The 23,652-nt window shown below is 38.7% G+C and overlaps 1 protein-coding gene across 1 annotated transcript in view; it reads left to right on the forward strand.

Annotated features, from left to right (window-relative positions):
• The window catches only part of tecpr2 (tectonin beta-propeller repeat containing 2), a 112,112-nt gene extending 90,676 nt beyond the window's left edge, over positions 1-21,436 (forward strand). The window contains exons 18-20 of the mRNA XM_072568541.1: positions 9,802-9,943; positions 12,059-12,208; positions 18,493-21,436. Of these exons, the coding sequence (XP_072424642.1) occupies positions 9,802-9,943; positions 12,059-12,208; positions 18,493-18,650 (450 nt within the window). The 3' untranslated portion in view covers positions 18,651-21,436. The remainder of the gene's footprint in view (positions 1-9,801; positions 9,944-12,058; positions 12,209-18,492) is intronic.
• The last annotated feature ends 2,216 nt before the right edge of the window (positions 21,437-23,652 follow it).

The following is a 23,652-nucleotide window of genomic DNA, read 5'->3' on the forward strand; positions in this document are numbered from 1 at the left end:
TAACAAAGTGGATTGATGAGGGCAGAGTGGTAGATGTGATCTATGTGAATTTCAGTAAGGTATTCGACAAGGTTCCCCATAGGAGACTGGTTAGCAAGGTTAGATCTCATGGAATACAGGGAGAACTAGCCATTTGGATGCAGAACTGGCTCAAAGGTAGAAGACAGTGGGTGGTGGTGGAGGGTTTTTTTTCAGACTGGAGGCCTGTGACCAGTGGAATGCCACAAGGATCGATGCTGGGTCCACTACTTTTCGTCATTTATATAAATGATTTGGATGTGAGCATTAGAGGTATAGTTAGTAAGCTTGCAGATGACGCCAAAATTGGAGGTGTAGTGGACAGTGAAGAGGGTTACCTCAGATTACAACAGTATCTTGATCAGATGGGCCAATGGGCTGAGAAGTGGCAGATGGAGTTTAATGCAGATAAATGCAAGATGCTGCATTTTGGGAAAGCAAATCTTAGCAGGACCTATACACTTAATGGTAAGGTCCTCAGGCAAGTTGCTGAACAAAGAGACCTTGCATTGAAGTTCATAGCTCCTTGAAAGTGGAGTTAGGATAGTGAAGAGGGCGTTTGGTATGCTTTCCTTTATTGGTCAGAGTATTGAGTACAGGAGTTGGGAGGTCATGTTGCGGCTGTACAGGACATTGGTTAGGCCACTGTTGGAATATTGCATGCAATTCTGGTCTCCTTCCTATCGGAAAGATGTTGTGAAACTTGAAAGAGTTCAGAAAAGATTTATAAGGATGTTGCCAGGGTTGGAGGATTTGAGCTACAGGGAGAGGTTGAATAGTCTGGGGTTGTTTTCTCTGGAGCATCAGAGGCTGAGGGGTGACCTTATAGAGGTTTATAAAATCATTAGGAGCATGGATAGGATGAATAGAAAAAGTCTCTTCCCTGGGGTCGGGGAGTCCAGAACTGGAGGGCATAGGTTTAGGGTGAGAGGAGAAAGATATAAAAGAAACCTAAGGGGCAACATTTTCACACGGAGGGTGCATGGAATGAGCTGCCAGACGAAGTGGTGGAGGCTGGTACAATTGCAACATTTAAAAGTAATTTGGATGGGTAGATGAATAGGAAGGGTTTGAAGGGATATGGGCTGGGTGCTACCAGGTGGGACTAGATTGGGTTGGGATATCTGGTCGGCATGGATGGGATGGACTGAAGGGTCTGTTTCCATGCTGTACATCTCTATGACTCAATGACGTGCATAGCAAATTCAATGGAGGAGATGACAGTACAGTGGTATTATTGCTAGTCAAATAATTGAGAGACCCAGGTGATGCTACGACAGATGGCAGAATTTGAACTCAGTAAACACCTAAAATTAGTACTGGATTAGTGGTGCTGGAAGAGCACAGCAGTTCAGGCAGCATCCAACGAGCAGCGAAATCAACGTTTCGGGCAAAAGCCCTTCCTGATGAAGGGCTTTTGCCCGAAACGTTGATTTCGCTGCTCGTTGGATGCTGCCTGAACTGCTGTGCTCTTCCAGCACCACTAATCCAGTATTTGATTTTCAGCATCTGCAGTCATTGTTTTTACCTAAAATTAGTAGTTTAATGATGACCGTGAAACTACTTTCACTTATTATAAGAACCCATCTGGTTCACTAATGCCATTTATGGAAGGAAAGTTGCCATCTATTACCTGGTCTGGCTTACATGTGACTCATAACAATGTGTCAACTATCAACAGCCCTCTGACCTAGGAAGCCATTCTATTGTAATCAAACTACTAGAAAGTCTCGAAAACTGAATGGAACCAGACAGACCACTGGTATCAACTAAGGCACCAGAAGCAACAACGGGGATGCAGGCTTATTGACTCTGCAAAAGTCCTTTTTACTAAGATCTTGGGGCTCGTGCCAAAGTTAAGGGATCTATCTCACAGACTAGTCAAGTAACAGCCTGACATAGTCATACTCACAGAATCATACCTTACACCCAATATGTCAGGCAACCCCATTCCCATCTCATTATGTCCTGAAGGGATTTGCTGAGAGTCCTCACCATCGCCTTTGACTTGAAGTCTCATAGCATCAGGTCAAGTGTGGGCAAGAAAAGTTCCTACTGATCGCTACATCAGTACATTCTGATGACCCCACTACCACCATCTCAGCTGATGCATCAGTGCTCCTCCAGAGAAGACACTGAGACTGGCAAGGGTTCAGATTGTACTCTGGTTTGATGACTTCCATGTTCTTCACCAATAGCAGCTCAGCAGCGCTACTGCTGATCAAGCTGATAACATACTAAAGGACTTTATTGCTCGACAATGACATAGTGGGCTCACAGAAGGTGATGAGGGAATAAGAGGGAAAAACATACTTAAGCTCATCCTCACCAATCTGCCAGCTGTAAATAAACCTGACCATGACAATATGATAAGAATAATTTCTGCATAGTTCTTATGGAGATAAAGTTCTGTATTCATATTGTGACTCCACAGATCCTGTTGCATCCATATCCTGAAAATTTGTGCTGCATAGTTTCCTGCACCCAGCCTGCTGTTCCAGTACAGCTACAACACTGGCATCAACCCAATATGTGGAAAATTGCCCAAGTATGTCCATGTTTAGACTGTCAAGTGGCAAATAACATGGCACATAAGTGCCAGGCAATGACTATCTCCAACAAGACAGAATCTAACCATTTTCCCTTGACATTCAATGGTATTAGAACCACCAAATCCCTCCTTACCAACATCTTGGGTGCTGCTGTTGAGCAGGAACTAAACTGAATCAGTGATATAAATATTGTGGCTACAAAACCCGGTCTGAGCGAGAGGTCCTGCAATAAGTAACTCACCTCTTGACTCCCAAACACCTGAGCGTCACGGTGGTTCAGTGGTTAGCACTGCTGCCTCACAGCACCAAGCCTCGGCTGACTGTGTGGAGTTTGCACGTTCTTCCCGTGTCTGTGTGAGTTTCCTCCAGGTGCTCCGGTTTCCTCCCACAGTCCAAAGATGTGTAGGTTAAGTGAATTGGCCATGCTAAATTGCCCATAGTGTTAGGTGCATTAGTCAGGGGTAAATATCAGGGGATGGGTCTGGGTCGGTTGCTCTTCGGAGGGTCGGTGTGGACTTGTGGGCTGAAGGGCCTATTTCCACACTGTAGGGAATCTAATCTAATCTAATCTATCTCCAAGTTGCAAGTCAGAACTGTGATGGAATATTGCCTGCTTTCTTGGATGAATGCGGCTGCAATATCACTTGGCTTGACACCATCAAAGACAGAACAGCCTGCTTGATTAGCATCACATTCATTCGCTCTACCATCGACACACGATAGAGGCAGACCATCTATAAGATGCACGATAGAATTTCACCAAGGCTTCTCAGACAACATCTTCTAAATCCATGACCACTCCAATCCAGAAGTATAAGGGCAGTTGATGTGGGAACACCACCATCTGCAAGATCCCCTCCAAGATATACTTGTTCTGACTTGGAAATGTGCTCCTATTCTTTAGTGTGAAGGAAAAGCCTACTTGACCTCTCCCACCAATCTACCAGGTGTATCTGACCAAGACAGTATTGATAAGAGTAACCACTACCTAGTCCTTGTAAAACAAAGTCCCATCTTCAGGCATAAGGAAAATCTCTAGCATCTCAAATGCCACAATCACCATCATGCTAAATGGGATAGATCTGTTCTGAATCTATCAGTTCAAATCTGAACAATCATGAGGCACTGGACTGGTAGTAGCAGAAGAATAATATTCACACACATTTGTCACCTCAATGGCCCAACTCGACTAATACTTTCAAGTAGAGGATCAATATGAGTTGATTGAGCAATGCAGGAGAGCATGCCAAGAGCAGCACCAGACATATTTAAAATGAAATGCCAACCTGTTAAAGCTACAAATTGAGATCTGAGCAAACCTTGCCTTTCTAAATGGTTGGCATTTAGTTTGCATAAACTCTCCTTGTAATTAAACCCTTGGAGTTCACTGATCTTTCTGGTAAGCCTATAGTGCACATCCTCTTAGGTCACTACAGACTCACTAACTTGTGGTGGCCCAGGACTGCAACAGTACTGCAATGTTGGTCTAACTATATATAGCTGAAATATGACTCCTTGTAGGCTAGTTCTCGAGTTACAAAAACGACTGTTCATGTATTTTTTTTGTTCAGCGGTTCATAGTAAGTTAACAGTCTATGTACCTAGACTCCCAAGTCTTCTAGAACCTTTACTGCTTCTAACTTTTCATCATTTAGCATGAACCCAGTTCTATACTTTTTATATCACATTTACTTGCATTGAAATGTATTTGTCACAGGTTTGCCCTAAATTTATTTATGATATTTAATGCATAAATATTTCTTATTGCATCCATCTACATTGGTTACAGTATCAACAATCTTTGCATCATTTCACCATCTGTGTTCTTCACATAATTTCTGTGCAGGAATAAACCATTTAGACTTTCATGTGTGCTCTCTTGGCACTATTTTTCCAGGTTGCCCTCACATTCCTTGATATTACTAGCAACTAGAAATCTCTTAATTTCTGTTGAACATACTCAGTGGCAGCTTCTACAGCCCATGGGGTAGAGAATTCCATAGATTCACTCCCATCTAAGTGAAGAAATTCCTCCTAGTCTCAACCCGAAATACTAAATGGTTTGCCTGTTATTCTGCGATTGTGTCTTCTGGTCCTAGATCCACCTGCAAGCTAATTTAGTGACTAATGAATAAGGACAGCTAATCTCTCACCATTTTATGAAATACTCTGCACCTTTATTCCTCCTAGCAAAGTGGATAACACCACATTTATATGCATTATATTCAATCTGCTATGTTAAAAACATTAGGAACAAAAGTAGACAACTTAGCTTGTCTATGTTCTTGCCCACTCATGCAGCCTATCAAAATCCCCTTAAAGCCTCTTTGCATTATCCTCACAATACGTATTCCCAACAAGTTCCACCAACTTAGAAATATTACACTAGGTACCACATCCACATCATTGATAGAGATTATGAACAGCTGGGACCAAAGAAAAATCCTTGTGTTACCCCTTTGCTGACAGTCTGGCAACCTGAGAATGGCCCATTTATTCTTACACTCTGTACGTATGAAAGATTGAACCAAATTCAGAGGGTTTATTTCTGTAGAGATTACTCTCCCCGTAGCCCTTAATTCCTTGCAAGATTCTCTAGGTGGAAGAAAATAAGGGACTGTGAGGCATATGATAAATGTCAGATTAATAAAACAAAATAAAACCAAGCTGATTATAGAAGATTTGGGTGGAAAGTGGTGGGGAAGGGGTGGAAGTGTTGGTGGTGGGGTGTGGGGAACAAAGACAAAATATGGAAATTACAACTTTCGTGAAAGAAAATTCAAAAGTCTTCTACAACCATGTATGGTAGTTCAAGCCAATGAGGGATCGGAAAAGAGACCTAAATGTGGAGGCAGAAACATGGTTAAGGTAATAATTAGTACTTTGCACATCTCTTTATCAAAGAAGTTAAAGTCATAATGAGAGAAAAGGTATTTAAGATATTTGATGGGCTAAAAGATTATGACGCCCAAATGAAGCAAAACAAAAACAATGAATCATGCAATTATATAGCACCTTTCAGAACCATCAAACCCTCATCAATGCTTTACAGGCATTGAAGCACTTTGAACATGCAATTGCTGTTGTAACATAGTAAATATGGTACCCACTTTGTGCACAGCAAGCTCCCGCAAATAGCAATGTAATAATAGTCAAATGGTCTGTTCTTGTGATGTTAATTGAGGAATTGTTAATTGAGGCTGAAGCACAAGAACTCACTCTCCTGCTTTTCTTCAAATAATAGTGATTTGGGATCTTTTACTACAACCTGAACGGACAGACAGGACTTTGATTTAACATCTTATTTGAAAGACATCACTAGAAAGCCTGGCTGCACTTAAATAAGTCATCACGATCTGATTGGCGCATCTGAGGATTGTGCGAGCACTCAGGATTCTGAGGATGGAAATTGCAGGCGTGTTGGCCCTAATTTTCCAACCCTCTTTCAACATGGTTGGTGCCAGGGCATTGTAACTACTGCAGATCTATTTTTTTTTAAAAATGAGTATGTGAATAAATACCGAAACTACAAGTCAATCACTTTATCATCTTGGTTGGAAGGCTTTTAGAAATGACAAACCAGGATGAAAATAATAGTCACAGCAGGGCAAGAGTGGAACATGCTGGTTTTCCTTAATTTGACTATTTTTTAAATAAAGCATAGAGTATAAAAACAATAAAACTATGAAGAACCGTTATAAAGCACTGATTTAGCATCAACTGGATAATTATGTTCCAGATCTGGACACTGCTCTTTAAGAAGGTGATTAGAATCATAGAATCTCTACAATGCAGAAAGAGGTCATTCAGTCCATCAAGTCTGCACTGACTGTCCAAAGATTAACATGATTGTTAACTGAGTAAAATAACAATGTGATAAGAAAATGCACAGCCATTTTTATTTACTGATTCAACTTTAGTAATCTCCATTATCTTCACACAGTGCAGTATGCCAGATATTTGTGGGGGAAAATGATACAACATATGAATGGCGTGTTGGTACCCTTTATCTATTCCACACCTTTATAAATAGAGCACATGCCAAATAGTGCAGTACACAAATGTGTCTTGAACTGATTTTTGTTATTGTTGTAAGCAGCAGAAATTAGTACTATACATAATTTTTTATTAATCTTTCCTGAATTATGATGTGGAGGTGCCATTGTTGGACTGGGGTGGACAAAGTTAAAAATCATTCAACACCAGGTTATAGTCCAACAGGTTTATTTGGAAGTACAAGCTTTTGAAGCACTGCTCCTTCGTTAGGTAACTAGTGGGGTAGGATCATGAGGCACAGAATTTATAGCAAATGATCATATAACTGATGCGATATATTAAACAAACACAGATTGCTGTTAAGTCTTTCGTCTTTTAGAATGGGTTACGGGTTTCGATTCATTAATATGTAAATCCCAGAACTTCTTTCAAGTCACATTCCTGAGAAAATTTACAGTTTTATAAAAAAAGTTTTTAAAAATCTCAGCTCAGACGATGCATTAACGGTTAGAGTCTGTATGTTTTTCAATCTTGAGTCAAACTGGTTCTCTTTCCAAAGTAGGAATTTATAAAATGTCACATGGACTGACTGTCTATAGATTATGTGCTTTTTGAACATAATAGAATGTATCTGCAAATACAATTTTACAAATGCAACTTCACCCCATAGACTTATATATGTGTGTGTGTGCATGGGAGGGAGGGAAAGACAGTGTGAGTGAGTGCGTGTTCACGTGAGAATGTGTGTGCGTGCTTGATAACTTTTTCCTGAATTACATTAGATGAACTGCATTTATTATTAAATACTTGGTGCTATTTTGAATCATGAATGGAATACTGCTTTGCATTATTGACCATGACTGCTTTGAGATGCAGAACAGCACATCATTTTGATATGAAATATCCATTCCTGCAAAATAAATAAATAAATGCCATCCTACAATTCTTTCTTTGGCTTAGGTTTGCCCTAAGTCTGATTACTGTATGTAGGATTTCAAACTAATTTGAAAAGTATTTTAATTTTTAGTATTTAATTATCTTTTGTACGAGCCTTCTTAAGGTTTGGCCGATTACAAATGCTGTTTAATTATCTTCTAATATCGTAGTGGAACTGTAATGTCAGGACTAGATTTTATTACTGACATGATAGAGTGCTACATAAGTATATACTCTTAAGTTCCCTGAATTTCTGTTTTGTTTGACTTCCATCTCATTTGCTTCTATAATCTCTCTGACAGTTCCAGCCCTCACCAGGATCAGGATTCAAAAGATCAACTGAATCTTCAGTATGGTGGTGAAAGATTCTGTACTATTAAAGATGCAGTCATTTGGAAGAAATATTAAACTGAGCTTGTAAAAGAGATGTTGCCACTTATCAATGATATATGAATTAAGAGCAGGAGTTGACCCCTTAAACCTACTCTGGCATTTAATAAGATTTTAGCTGATTACTTCATAATCTCACATCTCCTCAGTGACATTTCACCCTCTTGCCTTAAATGTAATTAAAGACTGTGCTTCCATTACTTTTTCATGAAAGGAATTCCAAAAACGCTCAAATCTTTGAGAAAAAAATTCTGCTCAAGTCTGTCTTAAATGGGCCACCCCTAATTTTAAATTGCCCTCCAAGAAAAATATCTTTTCCATGTCTACCTGGTCAAGATTTCTCAAGATCTTGTGTTTTCTTTTTCTAAACTCCAGTATATAAAAACCTAGCTGATTCAGCCCTTCATTGTAAGACAAACCCACCCATTCTAAGGATTAATATAGTAAACCTCCTCTTAACTGCTGTCTGTGAATTTGTGTCTTTCCTTAAATTAGAAGAACAATACTGTAGATATGTGATCAAAGCCTGTATCACTGAAGCAAAACCTCCCTCTTTTGTATTCGATTCCCCTTGCAACAAACAATAATATTCTATTGGCTTTTCTAATTACTTGCTGTACTTGCATACTAAGCTTTTGTGTGTCAAACACCATGACAGTCTCATCAGTCTGCATCTCAGAGTTCTGCAATCTTTCACTATTTAGTTAATATGCTTACTATTTATTCTACCTGCCAAAGCAAATAAGTATACATTTTCCGATGTTACCTCTATTGCCAGATCATTGTCCATTATCTATATCCTTATGTAGTCTCCTATGATTTCTTCACAACTTACTTTCCTACGTATCTTTATGGTTGCTACATTTGCTGATGACCTGTGTATCAGTGCAGGTCTACTAATTTTTGAACAAAAATAGTAAGATATGGAATGATGTATAAGAAACTTATGCATTTAAGAAGCATGTTTTCTTGCAGAATACCAGTTATGATAATATTATCATGAACTACAGTAAAGGCTGCAATAAGATATATTGTAAATGCCGTAAAACCTGCAACTCTGTCATGATGCTACCGGCAGTACATTTACAATGTAGTCAAGTTTCAGCAAAAAAATAAACACTACTTATCCTCCTGTCTGCCTGTGACTGGAGTGTGCCTTCCAGAAAGGAGCTCTATGCGTATCCATGTGCAGAATGCAACTTAAAGAGCAGGGAGAAGTGAAGCTCTTGAAGAAGTTGAATGATATTTTAGTGCAGTCATCATTGTCAGTGTCCCTGATAAAGCATTCTGTGTTGTATATCAGAAAGCAGTGTGTTCGCTGATATTCCCCTAAAGACTGAATAAGAATGAGAGAGTATGTACTTTTTATATTCATTTGCAACTTATCATTAAACAAATGCACTTAGGGATTGTTTTCTGTCACACTTCATTTATTGTGACACATTCCGATTATTCTCTTCCTGAACAAATAAGTATTTTTGCATAAAACTAGATAATACTGAAGAAATTCAATAGATCGACAGCTTCTTCAGGGAGAGAAGCAGAATTTATGTTTTGAATCAAATATGACCTTCTTTTGGAACTGAAGAGACAGAATTTCAGAATTTTTTTGTGGGAACAAAAATGCTGCAGCCACGTAACTGATTCAACCTAATGATTTAAAAAAAACACAATGGAGGCAGGCATCTGACTCTTGAATAGCAGGGAATGCACCTAGTGATGTGTAGCCATGGGCTTTGTGCCCTTAAAAATGCACTGGTTTGTTGAGTAAGGTGTAGCATGCCATTCTAATGGTTATGCAATAATTTATCTGTTTGTGTCTATATCTAATTAGGTATAAAAGTAGTTTAGGATTTTGATTTTCCTTACATTTTAATGTGATATTTTCAACAAATTCTTTCATTTAAAGCCATTAGGAACACAACTGATCAACATTTATTCCAGCCCTAATGACCAGATGGTTTGGGCAGTTGATTGTCGAGGCAACATCCATGTGCGACTTGGAATTACAGAGGCAATGCCTGTCGGCACTGATTGGGAACATGTGCCAGGTAAAAGAAGACATCATTATTTATCTTTATCCAACTATGTATCTAATAGTTTCACTCTGTTTATGTATTTATTAGCAGAGATAAGATTAGCTGCCCTACAATTTCCTATTTTATTCTTGTCTCCAATGTAGAATGATATTTGTAGTCCAATGTAGTAGAATCATAGAGATGTACAGCACGGTAGCAGACCCTTTGGTCCGACTTGTCCATGCCGACCAGGTATCCTAAATTAATCTAGTCCCATTTGCCAGCACTTGGCCCATATCCCTCTAAACTCTTCCTATTCATATACCTATCCAGATGTCTTTTAAACACTGTAATTGTACTAGCCTCCACCACTTCCTCTGGCAGCTCATTCCATACACACACCACCCTCTGCATGAAAAGATTGCCCCTTAGGTCCCTTTTATATCTTTCCCCTCTCACCCTAAACCTATGCCCTCTAGTCCTGGACTCCCCCACCCCAGAGAAATGACCTCATCTATTTAACCTATCCATGCCTCTCATGATTTTATAAAGTTCTATAAGGTCACCCATCAGCCTTCAAGGAAAACAGCCCCAGTCTAGTCAGCCTCTACCTACAGCTCAAACCCTCCAATCCTGGCAATATCTTTGTAAATCTTCTCTAAACCCTTTCAAGTTTCACAGCATCCTTCCTATAAAACAGAGACCAGAGTTGCACACAATGTTCCAAAAGTAGCCTAACCAATGTCCGGACACCTGCAACATGACCTCCCAACTCCAAAATCAATACTCTGACCAATAAAGGAAAACCTACCAAACTCTTTCTTCACTATCCTATCTACCTGCAACCCCACTTTGAAGGAGCTATGAACATGCACTCCAAGGTCTGTTTGTTCAGCAGTACTCCCCAGAATCTTACCATTAAGTGTATAAGTCCTGCCCTGATTTGACTTTCCAAAATGCCATGATATCGAGGAGCCGGTGTTGGACTGGGGTGGACAAAGTTAAAAATCACACTACACCAGGTTACCGTCCAACAGGTTTATTTGGAAGCACTAGCTTTTGGAGCGCTGCTCCTTCAACAGGTATCTGGAATAAACCTGTGGGATTATAACCTGGTGTTGTGATTTTTTAACCTTTTCCAACATGCCTAAATACTTGTTCAGAGAATTTGTCAAATTGTTGACAATGCCACTTCTCTTTCACCTCAATTTCTTTTCAAGTATTCAAATTAAGCTGCCACACCTCTCACGAAGCTTGATACTATCAGTTCAAAGCAGCCCATTTCATAGGCACCGCAGCCACCACCTTATACATTCACTCCCTCCACTACAAACATGTAGTTGCATCATTGGGTAACACCTAGAAGACTCTGTGCAGCAATTTACCTTGATTTGTTGAACAAGCCTATGGTCTCTTCTGCCAGAAAGATGAGGACCAGTAGATTTTGGCTCACCACCACATTCCCCTTCCAAGTCGCACACCATCCTCATTTAGAAATATGTCACCATTATCTTTCTGGTACTTGGTTAAAATGCTAGAATTCTCTCCATAACAGGACAGTGATATACTTATACCACATGGCCTGCAGAAAGATGGCAGTTATTTCTGGCGTTGAAGAATAAATCAAACGTTTATGATGATTTTACAATCTTAGTAACAATCTTCTGTCTGAAAAATGTTCTTGGTATTTATGCCATCCTTCTGCTCTCCACTGTAAAGTTGCCTCCTTCATCTGTTAGCTGATGTATCTCTACCATAATTATTTTGCTTATTGTCTGCATCTTTTTCTTAAAAAACTTCTGTTGTACATGACTATTGTACCAATTCTTTCTTATCTTCATGTTAGGAAGTTTAATGAAGAGGCTGAGTAGCTTATTTGTATGGTGATATTTTGCTAATCTCTTTTGTTTCATTTTCCTCTACTCTTTGGACTGATCTTCATTATACTTTCAGCTTCCCAAGTGACCCCCAACAGTGGGTTTACCTGTATTTTCTTACCAGAGCCAGGTTGTTTCTTTGTTGAATTAGTCATTGAATCATAGCATATACTGGTAAATGACCTGTTTAAATACTAGAACATCATCAGAAAATTTAGTATGATCCATGTTTTACAATCACTTCTATACAATAACTAGAACATTTTTGTAGGTTTACAGGCAAGTCAGTTAACTGTGAGCTATAGAACAGTGTGGGTACGTTGTTCTAATGGAGATATAGCACGTCGCTATGGAATAACTAACAAAAATCCTGCAGGCGATTATTGGAAAAAGATTCCTGGTAATGTGATTTGCTTGACAGGTAAGGAGATCAGACATTCGTTTTCCTCGAATAAATATATATAGTCCATTATCTAATTTCTAGTTAAAGTTGCAAACGTTCACTGACCTTTTTTTGCAATAGCCCCCTAAAATTATATTTATGAGATCATAATTTATTTTTAAAAATCTGCTATGTCTGTTGTAACCAAATCCGGATAATTCAAGTCGATTCTTTGAGACTAGCTTATGTTTTCTGGACCTAATGAGCTGTTCCTGTTTATAGAAATATTTACAGAGACTGTATAACAATTGGAATAATAACCATAAAATCTGTCATGATCAAATTCTGTGAATGCTGTTCCCACACAATCTTAAGTTGCAATGATGTGGATATTAAATTTTAATATATTGAATGACAGCTCGTGTATGCATTATGCACTGAAATACTGACACATTGTTATAGTTGGTGATAAAGTTCTGCTAAGAATTAAGTTGATCATCGTTTTTGAAATGGCAGGGAAAATCCAAGCACACTCAATGGTGGATGAGCCAATTGTCTGTCCATGCGCATCTGAACTTCCAGATTTAGAATAGGTTATATAATTCTTCACTGAGTTCTTAGACATCTAAGAATTTCTGGCAATAAAAGTCATCAAGCATTGCTTCAGAAGTTTCCATTATAATCACCCTTCTTGAGGCAGGAGAAACAGCCTGATATGATGGCATACTTTAATAGTCTATGGTGGCGTCTGGGCAACTTTACTTCCACAATTTACAGTCTGCAGTGGTGAATTTGTAATCTCATTCTGTAAATTTGCAACTTTTATCTAGATTATCCACTTTTCCATGGTATTCATTACCAATGGTCTTCTAATATCAAGCTTACCATCTTCCTGCTCCCCTAGATATTAAATATTTTAGCTTTATTTCAGTTCTTACAGCCAAAGGTGATGCATTTTTTAAAAAACATCCAAACATCTGCACACTCAGCAGAGAATCATATGAAAGCAATTTATAAGAGTTACATTCCTGTCTCCTGCTCTATTTCATTGGAATTGATAGTTATTCCTGAAATCTGTGATTGTGCTGACTGAAATTTGATTCATCAGCAGTGATTCGGTTTGAATTCTGCAATCTCTTGGTTTGAATAATACTGCATGTCAGCAATGCTTATATATTCACTACCTTATCTGGTTTATTGCTGTTAGCATTGACCTTTACTTTACAAACATTTTACGTGACTGGTGAATTAATTCATTGGCAGTTGTATACCTTGCAAAAATATTATTCAGACTAGAACATATTAATTTTTTTTTTAAAGTGCACCACAGACATTTGCCACAAGAAGAAAATGCCTTTGTGAGGATAAAATATCAGATTTTCTCCTTTAAAGATGTTGTTATATAACCAGGAAAATCTCTTCTGAAGGAGTGGGCGATATAAGACCCTTTGGAATTACTCGTTCAAAGGCTTCTTACCTTTTTTTAAATACATTCCAATTAAAAAAAGGAAATTTCTTCATTTGAATATTACAACAAATACAAAACCAAACAATTCAAGCTAATAGTAAAAAACAAACCTGCTAATTACGCAAATAGATCTCAACTAATAACTAAGCCAGAAAAGAAAAGTCTTAACAATAATAATGATAATAACCATAACACAGCTCAGCAAAACAAAGCAATAATCCTCAATCATTGAGCACATAAGTTTACACATATTCCTATGTTTGTAGTTCCTCCCCTCTGGACACTAGATTCATTACCTAGAATTGCCATGGCTATATGAAGGCTGTTTTAATATGGTGGACAAATCTGTACCCAGGTAGTCCAAAAAGGGCTGCTATGTCTTATAGAAATTCTCTGTTTTATGGTGCACTGTACTTGTAAGAACGACCAAGAGGATGTGCTCCACGACTAGCTTACGCCAGCCCGTCAGCCCTGGGGGATTGTCCGATACCCACCCTAACAGAATGTTCTTTCTGGCACAAGAAGTGAGTACACTGAAAAGCCTTTTTTTCTTGTGTGCATCTAATGAGAGTGAATTAACAAAGCCAAGAAGAGGAGACACCGGGTCCATCTCCACCTCTGTCCCCCAAGTCCTTCTCTATTTCACCTACCACAGTGCTCTAGTATACCCGCAGTCTGTGGCAGGACCAAAGACAATAAGTAAGCGTGCCCATGCTCACTTTACATTTAGGACACATTGGTGATGCTCCCGCTTTAAATTTAGTGAGGCGGCCTGGGGCCAGCTGGACCCAGTGGAGAATCTTCAATTGCAAGGCATAGGTCCTATTGTAAATCGAGATCCTTCATGCATTTTCCCAGATATCCTTCCATACTTCAGAAGAGATCTCGACAATTAACTCCCTCTCCCATAGCTTACAGAGCCATTTGGTCTTGTCTGAGGGACCCTCTCCCAACAGATGATAAGCATTGCTAACAGATAATGTATCCTCAGCACTCAGCACCTCTTCTCCATTTTGGACCTCTAAGGATCAGTTAGAAGTATGGTCTCTTTTTGTATGAAGTTTCTAATTTGAAAGAATCAAAAGAGGTCCATAAATATGTCCCTTTTGAAAAAAATCACCCAGGCAAGACACACCCTTAGCTGCACATAGTTTAAACCCAGAGACCATCATCCCTGGCTGAAAGCCAGGCATACCAACTATGGGTGTCAAAAATGATGTTTTGGCAATATTGCCCTCGCCCTGACTCATTGCCCTCCACGCCTTAACAGTATTGATTACTGCAATTGACTGCAATTTAGTCATTTAATTAGGAGCTGCTTGCGATACCAGATAGAAGAACTAAATTAGCTGCTCAGTTTTCTAAATATTTGCTTAATAAAAAGCAGAGGAAGCATTCACATAGGATACAACAGACTGGGCAGAATGTTCATTTTAATGAGGGCTGTCCGACCTAACCAAGAGGTCGGAGCGCCTCCCATCTACAAAGGTCCTGCTTGATTCTTTTGGATAAATGGGCAAAATTGGCTTTAAGTAGCCAATCAAAAATGGGAGTGATAAAAATACCTAAGTAGAGAAAGCCCTCCTGTGACCATCTGAAAGGGAACCGAGATCTGCCCTCAGGATCAGGCATTCTCGGGAGACCGCCCATAGACATGGCCTCTGGCTTTGCAAAATTGATATTATAACCCGAGAAGCCACCAAATAGATTGATGCATTGTATCAGGTGTGGCACTAAGACTGTTGGGTTTGACAACGACGGCATCCGCATACAATGCGATCTGTGTGACTTTGTCTCTCTTAGTTGTGTCATTCTCCCACCATCTCTGTGAGTCATTAAACATACTAAGCATTGCCCTGACAATATACTTATAAATTCCTTATAGAACTCACTGGGGAACCCGTCAGGACCCAGTGCCTTTCCATTCTGGAGCTGCCTCACTGCCTCCTGCATCTCTTGTCTGACAATGGGGCATTGAGGAGAGACTTTTGTTCAGGGGTCACTCCCGGAAGGTTCAAATTCTTAAAAAAAGACTCCATCCAAACCCACCCACTCTACAGCTTTCAGATTGGTATAACTCAGAGTAAAATTTCTGGAATGCTGCATTACTCCTTTAGAATCGTAGGTCAAATTTCCAGTGTCCTCTTTGATTGAGGTAATGGCCTGGCGGAGGGGGGGCACTTTTTTTTTCCCTCGCAAGATATGCTTGGTTCTTGCCCGGTTTATCCCTATGCTCAAACAGCCTTTGACTCGCAAATGTAAGCTCCCTCTTGGCTGTCCGTGTGAGCATGGAGTTAAGCATAGACCGAAGCACCATGATCCTTTGCAGTTTAACCAGTGAGGGCCTGTCAAAATATGCCTTTTCAGCTACTTTCAGACGTACCTTGAGCAAGCGCTGCTGCTCACTCACCATCGCTTCTGACTGGCCAAATAGAAAACAACCAACCCCCGAGCATAGGCTTTAGCAGTTTCCCAAAGGATGGATGGGCTACTGGCTGAGCCAGAATTAATATCTATAAAAGCCCTGAACTCAGTAGAAAGTAATTCAATAAACTTGCTATCCTTGAGAATGAAGGGGTCCAGTCGCCAGTGCTTGGAGCCTACTACTGTTACTCTTAACCATTAAATACACTGGGGTGTGATCAGAAATAGGGATATTGCCAATTGTACATGACACCACCGAGCCCAGATGTGCTGCGGGGGTCAGAAAAAGATCAATCCTGGTATGGCATTTATGTGGGTTCGAAAGGAACATGATGTCCCTGGCATTAGGGTGAAGGTGCCTCCAAACATCTACCAAACCCAATCCAGCACGCAGATCCCTTAATTGTTTATGTTGCAAAGAAGATATCGGCGGCAATCTGTGTACCGTAGGATTGATGAGACAATTGAAATCCCTTCCTACGATGATATGTTGAGATGCAAGGTTAATCAGTCTAGAAAGTGCATCTGTCAAGAATTTAAGGGGATGGGCTGGGGGACAGTAAATATTTAAGATCCAGTATTCTTCCCTCTGTATCAAAGCTTTAAGGATTACAAATCTCCCATGTATGTCTTTAATGCACTCTAATAACTTAAATGGGAGGTTCTTTCTAACTAAAATAGCCACCCCTCTACTGTTCGTATAGAAAGATGAAAAATAAACCCATTCTGTTGCAGCTTCAAATGCTCTGCATCATCCAAGTGTGTTTGTTGTAATAAGGCAACATTCACCTTCTCCCTTTTAAGGCTGGATAGTACCTTCTTTCTCTTTACAGATGAATGACTCCCCTTAATATTCCTTATAAACATCCTTAGCCATAACCTTCTATAGCACCATTTAGACTCCAGAGAGGAAGAACCCAATGTACAGATCGCTGAGTTTTATTGCAAAAGAATCCACAAAACCCAAAAACTACACAGACTAAAATAACTACACCCAACAAATCTGCAAAATTTACAAAAACTATATACAGCAAAAACAGAAAATTGCCGAAGGCACTAATTGGAGAAATATTCAAAGGGGTTACGTACACATCCTACAAACCTACTAACTATCCCAACGGCCCCCTCAACTCCTACCAGCTAGGGCCGCTCCACATACACCAACCAACAGGTAGAGAAAAAACAAACACCCAAAAACAAGGTTAGTACGATCTACAAGTAAACTAAAAATAAGTATGTCAACCATCCCTTAACATAACTTGGAGATTAAAGATAAATGCGCTATCCATCCTGGACATCATTTCACGCAACGTATTACTAGAAAGGAGACTCCATCAAGTCCTTTTTAAAGAAGAGCAAACCCAAACAGCTCTGTCCTCTATGCCTATTATGCCATTCGACGTAAGTCAACATGTCCACAAAGTTCTTCGCCTTCTCTGGTGAGACCAACAAATATGTGGATCCATTATGATTGATCCAAAGCATTGCTGGATATCTTAAAGAATACTGGATGCCAAACTCTCGCAATTTCCTCTTGACGTCATCATAGGACTTGCTTTTCCAGACCACTGTCACCAAGAAGTCTTGAGAAAAACATGACCCTGGAGCCGCCACATACCAACACCCTCGAATCCCTCCCCAGACTCTAGAGGCTTCCTTGACCCTCTGCTTGTCTTTATAGCGATGGAACCTTGCCAGGACAGAACGTGGGCACTTATCTGGACTTGGCTTTCGTGCCACGATCCGTTGGGCTTTTTCAATTGATATCCTTCCCTTCTCAACCTCTAAACCGAGGAACTCCGGGAACCACTTCTCGAAGAACTCCACCGGCCGTTCACCTTCTATCCCCTCTGGTATGCCAACAATGAGCAGGTTCTTTCTTCTGCCCCTGTTTTTGAGATTGTCTACCAGAACCAACAGACGGGTGCTTCTTGGAGGAGTCAGTCTCTTCCTCTATCCCTGCAGCCTGGCACTCGAGCTCATCAGTCCTTTTTCCCCAGGTCTTGCAGCCGAGCACATACAGGAGCCAGCTTCTCCCTGATTTTTTTCCTGGATATGCATCCCCAGGACTTCGCAGGATTTAGCCAGCTCCTGAACCAGGGTCTGGTGAGTAACCAAGCCCGCTGTTTCAGTGGGCTAGGCCATGGCCCCGGCCCCAGACCAGCTTCCTCCTTTCTTCGGCATTTCCAGCTGCAAGGACAAAGGTCGGTAGATTTTTTTTCAGGTTTCTAGCTCCTTCACTGTTTTTTTTTTGCTCACAGTAAAGTGTTTGGGATGGGCCCTGGCTCTGTTAGGTCAGTTTTGCAGCGTGGAGCTTCTTACCTTAATATCAAATAAATTGTAATGTTTGTTACTGTTTTACAATACTTGAGTTACTTCAATGTTTGTTTTCAAGCTTTTTAATTATGTTTGCTGTTCTACTTTCTCATAGTTACTCCTCAAGATGATCTGTGGGCCATTAGCACTGGAGGCTCACTTCTTCAGCGACTTACCAAGAATTTTAATCATACCGATGCACTAATTAATCCTAACCGTATTGCTCTTTTGGGTCAATCTGAGGACTTTGATGATGAGTGGGAGGTCATCTGAAAATGACAGAAATTGCAGCATTTCTTGGATCATATAATCAAGCCATGAATATTACCTTTTCTTTTATTCATTGCAGATTCTTAATCCCATTAGGGTTAACAATTACATTCAGACAAATATTTTGCATAAATTTCTTTGCGGACACAGTATAAATGAAGCAAATGCATCTTTTGTGACTGCTAGCATTAGAATGCAAACAGGTATATCATTCAGCAAAGAAGCTGAAAGACTTGAAATGCTACCTTCTAACTGGGGGCTGTTGTCTGAGTATGCTTTTACGACAGAAAACCCCATTTGGACTGTTTTTTCTGTTACCATTCACTTAGCATGTTGCAATCCATATATCAATCTCTGAATGTAGATTTTGTGTAGAGGTTTGAGATACCCACATTACGATTGTTTTGTTAATTTATGTAAACTGGACATTAAACGCATCAGGAACAAGAAACTTGCACATCCAATAGCAATAAGAGCAGAAGATGGGTCATTTTATTGTTTAAGAAAGATTTGTGGCTATAGTTAGGTTATTGACGGTTTCTTTTTGTTAGCACCTTCCTGCTTCTATTAGGAACGGAAAGATTCTTGAACGAGTGGTGTCACTGTTTACACACACCTATAACTGATCAAAATACATATATTTTTGGAATGGTGTTATTGGTGTTTTAGCCACACTCAAAGCAACAAGGTGGCCAGCTTGAATGGTAAATGGCACCCATATTTAATTCCAAGGAAGTTGAGATTCAAACTTATCTTTAATTCCTATGACTGAAGCAATCTCCGGCTTAAAAAAGCTTAAGAATAAAGCATTACATTGCATTATAGTATACAGTGATACTGAAACAGTTTTTGTTTAATGTATTATTATTTAAGGTGCTTTTAACTGCCAATTGTAGTCTGAAAGTTTTTGTTAATACGAATTGTAGGTGACTAAGTAGAATATTACTAAAATATCCATCTATCGTAAAGCCTTGTGGATGCTAGTTTTACATAGATCAAAATTTATCAGTTGATTGTGCTACCTTTGAAAAAAAAGCCTTACTAATATTGTGTTTACTGTAAATAGTATATGTGCAAAACTATAATAGTAATTTGAAGTTCAATTACTATTTAGCAATTTTTTTAATTCCCTTTAGAAACTGACAAATTGGTCCTAACCAAATTATAACCAAATGTCATTAGGGATGCTTTTGTGTTGGAGGAAAGGACAATGTTTACACTTGCCAGATATATTAATCAGACTCTTGTATATAGATTACATACAGTTTGAGTCCATTCTGAGAGTTCAGTCTATTGAATTTTGCACTTTGAACTTTTCTCGAGGATACCTTGTGAAAATCAGATCCTCCAGAACTTGTGGCAATTGTCAGTAACTGATTTTATTAATTGTACAGTATATTGTGTTCCTATTAGCTTGAAATGATTACTAACTTTATTAGTTTAGATCCAGGAGTCCATGAATGACAATTAATTTTCTTCTGTGTAAACAACTGAAAATATGAAATATCTTAAAATGAAAATAAATCACCCAATGGAAGGTCATATATCTCACTAACAAAAATTTATTTTTTAAGAAGATAACTAATTGCTAAAATTAGTTATTTGAATATTAGTAGCACATTGTGAAACATAAACTCTGTTATGCAGTCATTTTGTTGGTCTATCAACTTAAATTCTTTAATGTATTAATGAGATGATGCATTATGTAGAGATACACTGCAGTTCCAGCTAATGAGCTATAAAAATAAAGAAATGGGTGATGCAGTGGATTACCAGACATTCCAGTCTACAGTCTTTGAATTCAATCCAAACAAATAATATTGATTTTTCTTTTAACCAGCCATAATGGTGCATCTTCAAATTAGCTTATGTAGTGTCATCTCTGCTCATTGTGTTTACAGATCAATGGCAAAAATCTGTATAATTGAGCAAAGTCTTCTGCATCATAAACCCAGAATATTCATTGTGAGGAATAGAAAGAATCATTTGATCCCATAGGAGTTGCTCTGTCCTGCGAATAATATAGTTGATCATGAAGCTCAAGTGCTAGATGTGGAAGTGTTCTGTTGCACAAACTGACTTTATTGTACAGAAAACAATATAAATGCAATGCAGAATGAGAGATTTTGAATTGTTACTTTCCCTTCTCTAAATGTGATAGTGAAATTATTGTAAAAGTCTTGACAGATGTCAAGAAAATGGTTTGCAAATTTAAACAGCTATTAATTTGTTTAGGCCAGCAAAGTTTACCATTTTGTTTAAAAATATGAATGATTTATTTGCTTTTTTAGAAGTTGAATCTCTTAATAGAGTTTTCACTTATTGAATATATGCCTAATAATTGTTACCCTTAGAGATTTTAATTTTAAAATGTTTTAAGCTGTTTAATAAACATGCCTCTGTCATAGTCCATGGAGTTGAATTCAGTTCAGTGATTGTTATATCCTGTGATGCGTAGGATATTTGTTTGAGGAACTAACTTTAATATTTTCAAAAGAACGCATGCATATATGTGACATTGGAGCTCAGCTTGATTGTGGCCTTTTTGATGTCAATCAAAATTTTTACAGCCTGGAATAGATGCATTAAAGTGTAAATCATAGATTAATTGCACAGTAAATTGAAAGACTGGCTGACTGAATGAATTCACTGGAAAGAGCTCTAGTGATATTCACGTTGTACCAGAAGAATATTACATGCATGCTCCTGTGTTGTATATTTAACTATTTATGATAGGTTTCTAATGATACCTAACAACAAAACTTATTAAAAATGTTTATAATGTTTTACATTGTGCATCAAAGCTGGTACTATTGCTTAAACAGTCCCTGTATATGAGTGCATACCCTTTCGCAAAAATGAAATAAAGATACTAAACAAATATTTTCTATATACATATTTAATAATACTGTTAAAATGTATTGTTTTTGACTAGAAATAAATATATAGCTGCCAATGCATTTTTGCAGGAGTTAGCAAATAATGAGGTTGCATTCTGTCCATACAATTAAAACAGCAAGAGGATTATTAACTTTTAATACTTCTAGAACATGTTACTGCAAGACCTTGACCACCGTGTGCAGTTTCTTAATGTCATGACAGAATTTCTTCAGCATGCAGAAGGATCAATGGATTTTGTTCGTTCTGCTTTTTCTTTATTGCTGTTATCCTGTAATTAAGCCAAGAAGAGACTTATGAATTTAGATTCACATTTTTGATATAATACAAAGCTTCCAGCGATGGTTTTGTATATTCACAAGCATTATTGTTCTGATAAATCTATTATTAGTGCTGATATCAGTAAACAAGTTTGAGGTGAAGTCTAAAATTTCAGGAACACTTTTTCTGATTCTGATGCTTATATACTTGATCTTTGAGGATTTTAGTATAAAATGTAATCTTCCTGGTGCTATAATTTTGATCCGTACTCCCATTCAAGTCTTAAGACCTTTTTAGGAAGTCAGAAAAATCTTAATTATTTTACCCCAAACGATAGTTACTAGGTTTGATGGCTGTTCCTTGCATTAACTGCAAAGCCACTAAAACCAATTAATTCTTGCTACTTGTTCTGCCCTAGCAGTAGTATTATTACCAGGCTTTACTATTCTCAAAGCAATCTGAATGAATGCTGTAGTGCTTCAAGTTCCTTATTCATGGCGACAAGGTTTTCATGTATTTTTCCTGTTTTGTCCTCTGAAAACTTTAGTTCTTGATGATTCCAGGTCCCAGGTACATTGGCAGCTGCCCTCCATGCCAATTCTTTCTGTATTAGTCAACAAAATGCTGTTTTTATGACATTTAAGTGGTGAATACCATTGCTACCAGACTCCTGTATGATCACACAGCTGAACTGGCAACTCTCCTTCTCCCTCTAAAATTGCTTAAGCTACTGAGATTTTCTTTTTTCAGCATTAGTTTTTTTTTATTTTGATTTTGTTAGGTTAGGTTTAGTTAATGCTTGAGTGCATGCTAAAAACTGAAAAAAAGAAACAAAGTGCTGGAGAAACTCAGCAGGTCTGCCAGCATTTGTGGAGAGAGAGAAAAACAAAGTTAACATTTCAAGTCCAGTGACCCTTTGTTAGAACTAAAAGCAGCTGAGGAATGTTGGTATTTTATGCTGATGACGGGGGTAGGAGTAGAGAATGGGTGGAGTGAGATGCTCCTGACACTGCCACGAATCTTATCAAAGCCCATGTCACTCACACCCATATAATTTTTCACCTAAAGTATTCTGAGAGGATGCGCAAAGAATAGAGGGAGATGGGGTGGCAGCACTGATTAGGGAAGCAGTTAAGTATTGGAATAAAGAATTTCCTCACGGGGACAAGAACAGAATCCGATTCCTTAAAATTAAGTAGCAAAGAGAGTATGATCACACTACTGGGGGCAGGAGGAAGTATTCTGAAGACGTTTTAAAATCAAGAAAGAGAAGAAAATCTGTCAGGAAACCAGAATGATGTACAAGAGCTGTTTGGAGATTTTATTTACTTAAATGTTAATTGTGATAATATGCAAATAAAAAGATGGGGATGGCAGAAAGGAATATCTGAAAGGTGTTCAGGAGAATTTTGATCAGTTTGCTCTCAGTCTGAGCAGGAAGGAGGCATTGCTGAATTTAGTGCTGGGGAAACAAGGTGGGTGAAGTGAATCAGCTGGCATATCATTTGGTTTAGATCAATAATGGAGAAGACAACAAATCGAAAGTAGAACTTCCCAAATGGAAGAAGGTGAACTTCAGTGGGATCAGAGTGGATCTCGCCTGGGTAAAATGGGACCAAGGTATGATGGGAATGTCTGGAACAAAGCAACGGATATCTTTAAGAGGAAATGTACAGGCTACATTCCAACATGACACAGAACCAAGGGAGCCAAAACTAGGGCTCCTTGGATAATGGAGAAGGCAGAGAATGTGAATCAAAAAGAAATGCAATGCATATCAGGTGAAGAACAGGCCAAATACATGATACTGATCCAGTCCTCCCTATGTTTCCTCAAATCCCATCCA

This window comes from Chiloscyllium punctatum, chromosome 4 (assembly GCF_047496795.1).
Source record: "Chiloscyllium punctatum isolate Juve2018m chromosome 4, sChiPun1.3, whole genome shotgun sequence".
NCBI classification, from domain to species: Eukaryota; Metazoa; Chordata; class Chondrichthyes; order Orectolobiformes; family Hemiscylliidae; genus Chiloscyllium; species Chiloscyllium punctatum.